Source organism: Caloenas nicobarica, chromosome 1 (assembly GCF_036013445.1).
Source record: "Caloenas nicobarica isolate bCalNic1 chromosome 1, bCalNic1.hap1, whole genome shotgun sequence".
In the NCBI taxonomy this organism is placed as follows: domain Eukaryota; kingdom Metazoa; phylum Chordata; class Aves; order Columbiformes; family Columbidae; genus Caloenas; species Caloenas nicobarica.
The window spans coordinates 113,094,879-113,104,764 of NC_088245.1; the positions used below are offsets into that span (position 1 = coordinate 113,094,879).

General features: G+C 37.6%; 1 protein-coding gene across 5 annotated transcripts in view; it reads left to right on the forward strand.

Annotated features, from left to right (window-relative positions):
* The window catches only part of GK (glycerol kinase), a 38,888-nt gene extending 31,119 nt beyond the window's left edge, over positions 1-7,769 (forward strand). The window contains exons 18-21 of one of the 5 annotated variants that reach the window (XM_065654881.1): positions 625-705; positions 2,322-2,411; positions 4,348-4,418; positions 5,506-7,769. In XM_065654881.1, the coding sequence (XP_065510953.1) occupies positions 625-705; positions 2,322-2,411; positions 4,348-4,391 (215 nt within the window). In that variant the 3' untranslated portion in view covers positions 4,392-4,418; positions 5,506-7,769. The remainder of the gene's footprint in view (positions 1-624; positions 706-2,321; positions 2,412-4,347; positions 4,419-5,505) is intronic. The other 4 variants (XM_065654891.1, XM_065654899.1, XM_065654906.1 and 1 more) reach the window with 4 other exon arrangements.
* Positions 7,770-9,886: the final 2,117 nt, after the last annotated feature.

The following is a 9,886-nucleotide window of genomic DNA, read 5'->3' on the forward strand; positions in this document are numbered from 1 at the left end:
CTTGGAAGGTTTTTACTGAGAAAGATGTCTTCTAAAGCTCCTGTGCGTTTGTGAGTTTTCACAGATGTAGAAAGGACAGACTGTTTTGAGGAGACTTTTAATATAGGCTTTTTAAAGCCAAAAGAATCATTGCTTTCACCTTTTTCATCAGTTCTTATGTGCTTCTAGAGATGGGAAGGATGTTCTTGACATAATTAATCCATATGCAAAACAAATGCATTTTTGTCTTTTCAGTGATCTCTTAGTTTTTGGTACAGAATTTTGTCTTCCCATTTTGATTATAATTACTGCTATAATCCCTACTTAAGACAGTATTTTCAGCACTGAAGGGCTTCTACGTGAATAACAATGGCTTCATTTTGTCCTACTTGTAAATCTTCTTATTGGCAAACATGCATAAAATTGGTTTTAAGGCTTATTTCTCCTTACTATGCATAACTGTAGGGTTTGGAGTTGGTTTCATTTGGGTTTTGTATTCAAAACAGCGTTTTATAATACTTGTTCTGTGCAGACAAACTATACTGTGCAAAAGAGTGGAAAGCTAATATTGTAGTCTCTGCTTTTTAAATACTTTTATTCGTATGCATTGAGAAGCTTTTCTGTTTGCTGATTTCTCAATTTCAGAAAGTGAATCTCGCTATGCCAGATGGAAGAAAGCTGTGATGAGATCTATGGACTGGGAGACATCTGAAGCTCCGTCAAATGGTAAACCAGAAACTAATGCAAGTCATTTATTATTAATTAACCAGTTAGCCTAGGTATTTAATCTTGAGTTTGGTGACCTTTTCTGTTCATAGCATCTCTGGACTATTCCGATGATTTTAAAATTGTTACTTAAAACCACTATGGAAACAAAGCAGGAAGATAGGAAGAGAGAGAGAGAGAAAGCAAGAGAGAAAGAGAGATAGAGAGATAGAAAGACAGACAGACAGACAGGTCTTCCTCTTGAAAGGAAGGCACAAGCAATATCTCATAGGGCTCTGAAAACAGAGGACATGAAATCACAACTAAGTGCAGGTTTTGCAGAATAGCATTGGTTTACAACAGAAAAAAAGTCTTACCTAGAAGAAGAGAAACAGCACAATTCTAAGACAGTGAAGGGATTTCATAAACTTTCTTCTTATATTATAACCTCATGTTGCAAAGGAGAAAAGTTTCATCCTGTGGTTTTTCTTGCTATAGTTTGCCTTTATTATTTGCTGTATAGGAAGGAGGGATTGATAGCCACATCAAAACCTGTTTGACCCACGAGGGCTAAGAGCAAGAAGTTACAAAGTGAAAAATTGCATAAACCTATTGTTCACACACAGAGAATATACAAACACTTTTGAGGGACAGAACAAATTCTTTCTTTTGAAGTAGAGGGCTTTTTCATCTGTCAGATGTGAATTAAATAAAATCTGCCGTCTTCTCTGGTCTGTAATTTGAATTTATATTTCAGCACTATTTCAGGGTAGGTTTTTAGTCCTGAGTCATCCTACAACACATCATTTATGGGCTTTATCTTAATTTCACTTTCCTTGTGCTAGAAAAACTGTTAGAATGAAAAGTATTAAGTAAAGAATGCTCAAAATGTAATCTACCCCCACAATCCACAGTTGCAGTCCTCAAGCTGCATGAAGTCTCTTCCTTTATTCTTGAAAGCTAAAGCTAAAATTTTCCTTTTACCATCCTATATGTTTAAGTGTTTTATTTAACATCATGGTTATACAAAATTCTGTCAAGGCTATTTGGAAGGGAAGTGGGTTACGTCGAATGAATGACAAAATTCACTTCAGTGTTGTCCATTATCATTTAGTAGCCTTACATCTAAACTCTCTGTTATGTATCCTAAAATCCCAAGTCCTTGATGCATGTCTTACTTGATATCATTATTTCATTTTGAAGGATAGAAAATTCTACCTTGCAGAAAAGTAAAACTCTGTCTTATTCTTCAGCTCATGTGAAAAGGGATATGTTTATCAAAACTTACCCTCAGTCATTATCTTGTTTAACACTGGGGGGAGGGATATGTTACTTTCCTCAGGTCTTGCTTTGAAACTCTGTCTTCTGCCTGCTAGGAATATTTAAGATTGAAGAATACTAGAACTGGGCTTAACCTAGATAGGGCTAACAGTGGAATTTGGATTTGAAATCTTATATTGAGAGCCTGTTTGAATTATTGTGGGGATTACACATGATCTTTTTCAGTTTTTCTGCAAATGTCATTACATTTGTTACTTTTTGCTGTTCATATGATTTGTAACACATATATTGTAATTTATATATATATATCTCTCTTTTGATTTGCTTGACTGGAAACACCCTCCCCTGGATGACAGCAGTTGACCCTAGTATCTTCTGTAGTCTGCCTTTGGGTTTTTTTATTATGAGTAGCGTGATAATGTTAATCGGAGCAAAGTACGTCTCAGGTTAGTTATCGTTTGAACTAGATCACTTTAAAAGCTATCTACACTGGTTTAAGTGTTGGGTTTTTTTGTATTGCATCTGTTTAGTTTTAGCAAAAATGACTGATGCTTTTTGTTGTTCATGCACACGAGTATTCCAGGATGTGAATTAGACATACAGTACCTAGGGGAACCAGGTGAATGCCATCTTCAATTCATCCTCATGTGCCATGAAATTCATAGTTATTAGATGCACATGAAACTCTGAATTCTCCTTTCCCTATATCTGGCTACACAGACTGTAAACAGTTTACCAAAGGGGTATAAGTTGGAGCAGCCCAGCAGAGTTTTGCATTGCCTGCATTACTGTGTGTATTGCAGTTAGAATAAGGTTCCATCCTTTATTCTCTATTTCTTCTCATAATGTTCAAAATTATTTTAAGGATCTTGTTTAAAGAAAAGGAAGACTTTTCTTCTGTCCCTGAAAGGCTTCATGCGTCCTTTTAGTTTTTCTGGTCCCCTTGGAACTGTTGTATTATTAGAAATCTTCATCAACTAAATATGTAGAATATTCTCTTGTACTTTACTCTTGATGGATAACTGAATTCATTTGGTGTAAAGAGAAGAGACCCTGAAAGGCCTATCTGCAGAACTGGGGAAAGGGACTGTGTGCATATGCAATGAAGATGCATCTTCAACCTATTAATATATGTTTTATTTGAAAATGAAGTTCTTAACATGGATGACGGTGTTAGTTGCTTATGCCAGAAGTAAGACATTTCATTAAGATATTCTTATGGTAAGAAAAAGATTATATGGTGATGTCATTTGTTCTTTGTTGTGGTGTTTCATAATTTCATTCCAAATAAAATATTTTACAGTATAGCCATGTTGCTGCTTAGTAAGCTTTTGGAGGGGGCTTGTTTAGTTTTCTTTGTTTGGTTTTGGTGGGATGGGGGGAGGTGTTAATTAAACAGACAATTGAGGACTCTAGCATGCTCCTGGGATTATGTGTTCGTATTTTGTTTCTACTCATTCAGCCTGAATTAACTCTTCAAGTGTAATTTTTCTTGCATGGAAGAGACTGTCTGAGCTTGTAGGAGAACTAAATTCAAACTAAACAAATGCTAGGCAAAAATCAAACTGAACAAATGGATTGACATTAATTTACTAACTCTGGAATGTATCTGTGAATGAGAGCAATCTTGATTAAAACCAGCTGTGATTAAGTGGGTAAATTTTTAAGAAGCTGAACTAAGCAACTTGAATATTAATTCCAGGTCAGGTTCTTCACAACATGGAGGATACCTAAAATAATATGAAGAACAATGTTAAGTGTGCAGATACGCAATTTAAATTCTGGGTGTATTGCTTTTTAAAACTAACTAATCAGTAACCTGCATATAAATATCTAAACCTGCATTGCTGGAACTCATTAAAAAAAAAAATCTTTTTCTCCCTTCCCTAAGCTTGTCAGTGCCTTTCTAACCCACAAGTGGGAAACATATTCATCCCATCACTCTGGCCTTCAGAACCCATTTTTACCCTTGTTTTCAAATTATTCTCTATATATAGTTACAATATATATCAATACAGGAACTTTATATACCTATGTGTTGGTATATTATTTACATGGTAAGCTTGGGGACAGGAGAAGTTGCAAGAAATTTCCAGCTTTTATTTGTTTTAAAAACGATGATGTCTAAACAGGAATAGCATCAGTGATGATATGTACAGGTTGTAGTTTTGCTCAGCTGTGTGTTAGGGTAGAACATGATATATAGAATTTGTGTTGCTGATTGGAGCAGGGCTGCTTCCCCCTTAGACATTTCCTCTGGTAAGTATTCTCTGCTTTTAAAAGCTGGAACCAGCTGACCAGACTTTCCTTCTAATTCAGTACAGGAACTCAATTAATTTGTTATATTTTATCTTTTAATAAAACACTGGAACTGGAACGCAGTCATCAGTATTGTAGGTTTGAGGATTGAATCTACTGAGGATTGAATTCATCCTTCATGTGCTGAAACAGCAGTAAGTCTTGCACGTCAACAGTGCTGTTGTTGAACATGTCTCTGTAAGGCAGGGCCATGATTTTACAGCTACTGAAATGCAAAGGAAAAATCTGCTGTGGCAGAATAGAGAACACTAACATGGCAAAAACCCATTTACAGAACTGCTGGACTAACTGCCTTTTCATGCAGAACCTGATGACTGCATATGAAGTACAATACTGTATTGCATGATATAATTTCATAATTTCATCAAAATCAGATCATTACTTGTACCTTATTCTATGATTCTCATTCTTCTTCTCTCCCAGGAGAGAAAGGGCCAGTATTTTGTTTTATGTCACTATTAAGTTGTGTGTAGCGACTGGAATCATTATGCTAAGATTCTTTTAAGTTTTTCACAGTAGTTTTGGAAGTGGACATCTGAGAGTTTTCAACATATTCTGCAGCTGTACTTTTTTAGGGAGTGGAAGTTAGCTGGAAGTGATATTATATTTTATTAGACTGAAATTTAAAGAAATGCCTTTGCATGCTTAAACTGGCACCTCTCAAGTGAGGTATAAATGAGGATTGGCTATATATGGGATCTTATGTGACATAAATTCTTTTACTTTATTCTCACAGAAGAAGGCATCAGTACTGACAGTAACACTGTATTCTTCCTGCTTAAATATGCTTTGTGGTTTTTTTAAGGTTCTGTTTTTCCTTTTTAGTTTCTTGTGTTGTGATACTGCCAAATTGCATACTAATTTACATACAGGGATCACTATGCAGTTCTGCAAGTTAGTTGCAATAATGTTTCCCAAATTTGTGAAAGCTGAGCTCATATTCAGAAAAAGTAAGCTTAGAGTACCTTCCTTCAATTCTTCTACTTGTTAAAAATTTACCCATCTTAATAGCGTGGTCTTTTCTCTCCTGCACATCCCACACACTTAAGTGCTGGTTTATCTGGTGTCACAAGATACACCTAATTTATAATCCCATTAACTGAAAACAAAAGATGGTTATACTGAATTGCTCTTATATAATAGCTCAGCTGTGTTACAGAGTGTTATTAATGTTTTAGAGTAAATTCTATATTGCTAACACATGTTTTTTTCTTATTTAAGGTGCTGGTAAATGAAATTACTTAGTGGACTGTCCAGATGCAGCTGATTTTTTGTTTTGTTTTGTTCTCTGAAGAGGTTCCACCACCAATGTGATTGTACTATTTGTGTGACTCAATCCGTTCGTGAATCCGTCTGTTGTCAGTCTCTGTGTAACCTCCCAGTGGTACCCTGAAACTTAAGTCCTCAGCCTTTGTTACTCTGCTCCTTACCCCATCAACTCCAACTGCGCTGGAGGTCTTTGCGTGGACTTTCTCATATCATCCTCTAAAATTTCACAAGCCGTAGCTTTGTGTGAGAAAGCTGGTATGTCAAAACCCTGCACCTTCTGACGTCATATCAGATGTTTAGCTCCTCTTTTCAGGGCTTTGGTACTTTATACAACACACTGCAGAAAGTTAAAAATGCACTATAGAACTTTGTAAACATCTTACAATTCTTCCAGCTGCTGTGAATTACCTTTCATATGTTTATGGTTGCCAAAGATGTTTTATTGTAGTTGCTGCTGGTCTGAAACACCTTCAATGGTACAAACCTTTTAAACACTATTTCAAAATGTAGTACCAGTAGCACACATCGCCACTGGTTTGGCAATGAAGAGATTTCTGGTATGGTCCACAGGGTACAGTTGAAATGCTCAGTTACAAAGTTTAAAAGTTTGGTTTGCCTTCTGGCATTTGTGTTCAGTTTTCCCATTACAAGTAAGACACTAAGTCCTGTAGCTGTTTCTTTAAAGAAATAGGAGTAAATAGATGTTTTGGTTAAGGCCATGTTTCATGTTCCTGTGCTATTCTGCTGAGCTGGAAAGACAAATTTGATACGGGACTGCTGACAGGTCCTCAGCAACCGATAACTCTTAAAACTACTCTGTACAATGCACTTTTCTTCACCAATACCGCATATATTCTGACATCCTGCTTAAGAATATTTTAGTGATATTTGTTAAACTTCTGAAAGTTGAAGCTAACTTAGTTTTCCTTAAGTAGAGTCCACTCCAAATTAAATATCAGTGCTTTAGTTCTTGATCTCATTTAGTATATCTCAGGGACCAAAATCTCCCTTTCAGTTTCCATATCCATAGTTTTAACAGCAAGTTGTCGCAAAGTATTCTGGGACAACCAACACCCTGACCTGGAAGAGTAAGCACTTGGCACCTGAACTGGGCCACTGAAATTCTCAAGCAACGTTTATGACTACTGAGTTGCATCCACTTGGAAGCTTTTTGTCCTCCAAGGGTAAAGAAGTGACACGATAATAGTATCTTCAACTTTCCTGTTTGCACCAACAGCATGACAAATGTCAGCCTTATTGCTTAGGTGAAAGAAAATGTGTTTTCATATAGTGTCATTAGATCAGTATAGAAACTATGTTTAGAGGCTTAGTTTTTAAAAAGATGTTAAATATGTGTGTCTGAAGCAATGGATTGCACAGAACTTCAGGTCTGTACAAGATATTTAATATCAAATGCATATTAATTTTATTTTTATTATTGAGTGCAATGACCTTTGAAAATGTGACTTTCACTTAAGAAGTTAGAGAAGGGAACATTTTTTTTGTCCTGTGATTGCATGTATAAATTCAACAGAGAGGGTTTTTGTGCACAGGAGAAAATATAACAACATCATTCGAATCCTCTATCTTATAAATACTCAAATGTGAGGTGTGCTGGCTAAAATTTCTGTGTTTTCCAGTTTGTATTGGAGAGGTGAAGAAAGAATGAAAAATTAACGTGAATCCATAGAAAAATCTTTATACTCCTTACCTTTACTTGGGGTTGCTGCTGATCCCACCTCACCCTAAGGAACAGGAGTGACAGCAGCCTCTGGAGCACACAGGGCAGGGGCAGCACACACCTCAAACACCAGACCTCTGCCCATGACTTCTTGCCAAAAACACTGAAGTACTGAACCTGGGAATGATTAATGTTGAAGTGTTGCCTTTGCTAGTGATGTACGTGACAGGAGGAAAAGTAGCACATAATAAGTAGAAGGGAAATTTTTTGCTGCTTTTCTGAATTTTACCGGGAAACACAATTCCTGTTACTTTTTCACTGAGCAAAAATCGTTATTTTATTTTTAGTGGTTGTTGCGATGTTTTTTAAGAATTTCACACCATTGTTAACTTTCTACCAACATAGTTGAAATATATTTTAAACTGTGTGTTGGGAGGGAGGGAACAAGCTGTTGAAAGTTAGATTTTTGTGAAGCTGTGATTTATTTTTTTTCTATAAATTGCCAGATTTATAAAATTCTTACTTGAGAAATGCGTTAACTTGGTATTAAAATACCATAAATAAATCAATATAAGCTGTCAGTTTATTCTTGCACATTATCTTTCAAACACATTTCAACTAATGTTTTTTGTATGAGACATTAGCATACATTGACACATTAAATAGTAGAGCACCCTCTTTAAATATCACAGATGTGCTTTAATGTGCTCTCGTGTACAGCTCAACTCCATGCAGTACTTCATTCTGCTTTTCAGTGATATATTCGGTTTCAAGGACTGGATTAGAAATTACATTTCATCAAGTCCCTCCATATTCAGGAAAAAAGCAGGAAAACAAAAGGGAATGTCAAAAACGGACACAGTCGTAATACAAGTTTGATCCGAAGGTCTCAAACAACTTCACTTGGCGGGGCCTACAGGCCCAGCGGCGTTTGCCCTTATACCGTGGTCTGGTAACTGCTACAGATCAAAAGCCTTTATGGGTTGGGGGAAGAAATGCTCATGGAGTAGAGAATACTGCTGAGGGCACTAGCCAGGAGTGTCAGGTGTTATTTTAAGGTTATTTTAAGAAAGAAGCATGGAGGTATGTGTATATGTGGAGGTACAAGTATGAAGAGAGCCTGCCAGATTCTTGTTTGTTCTGGCTCTACAAAGCTCCCACTTGTATCCTGCACATCTGATGCTGCATAATGATCCCAAGGATATGGCCTTCATCCATAGTTTTTACAAAGTCTTTAGTCCCCTGTATCGAAATCAGTTGTGTGAGTCAGAACCAATCCACCTCCTCACCCTCCTGCCAGAAAAGGCATTTAAATATCACATCGACACAGAAACCTGAGGTAATATGTTATTACTCAATATAAGGCTTCTCTTGAGTCTTCCTTTCACACAGCAAAATTACAGGCTTGCCCTTGGCTGTGCTGCTCAAGAGCACACTCAAATCTCTTGATTCATCAAGCTGGAATATTACGAGATGAGAACTTTATTGATGTAATCAGTAGCAGAAATTTATACGTATGAAGATTTTTTTGTTCAACAAAAGCTAATACAATGTCTAGTCTATTTTTGGAGCCCTATCCAAATAGGCTTCTTAATATCCATACCAGCATCCAGGCCCTAATCTTTCCATCTAAAGAATTCAAGATCTGTAGCTGTTGTAATGCTGACCCATTCAGAGCTGTAACACAAGCCCAGGATCTTTGGCTGTTGTTGGGGGGTTTTTTTAATTATTATAATTTACCAGCATTCATGGAAGTAGTACTCATCAGTTCTGGAGATAAGGGCAGGCAAATGAGTAGCAGCCCTCTAAATCTTGAAAATGACAAAAGAATATTGCTGGAATGGTTTTACCATGTTCTCCAGAGGGATCTCAACAGGTTGGAGAAAGGGCTGACAGGAACCTTGTGAAGTTCAACAAGGGGAAGTGCCAAGTCCTGCCTGTGTACTGGGACATGTTGAGGGCCAACCTGCTGGGAAGCAGCTTTGCAGAAATGGTCCTGGTGGACACCAAGTTGAACATGAGGCAGCACTTGCAGGAAATAGGGCCAACAGCACCATGGGCTGCATCAGGCCGAGCATCTCCAACAGGTCAAGGGAGTGATCCTTCCCCTGGTGAGACACACCTGGAGTGCTGGGTCCAGCTCTGGGATCGCCAGTATGAGAGACGGACAAACATACCAGAGTGAGTCCTGTGACAGGCCACAAAGATGGTTAAAGGATGGGAGCACCTGTCGTATGGGAGACACTGAGAGATCTGGGACCTCTCAGCTTGGAGAAAGCTCAGATATAAATACCCGATGTAGGGAGTAAAGCAATGGAGCCAGACCCTTCTCTGTGGTGCCCAGTGACAGGACGAGGGGCAGTGGGCACAAACTGAAATGCAGGAAATTCCGTTCAAATGAAAGAAAAGCTGGCCACATGCAGGAGAACTTTGCTCAGAGAGGTTGTGGAGTCTCCATCCTTCAAGATTCTCAAAACCCAATGGGACATGGCCCTGCTCTCGCTGATCCCGCTCTTATAAGCAGTTGCTAGTGGGAATTTAACCAGACTGTTTTTCAGATTCCTGATTGCATTAATTCAATACCCTATTTTTTCATATGGAATTATACCACCAGGTGCTTCAAAACTGCCCAAAAGCCAACCATGGTATGAC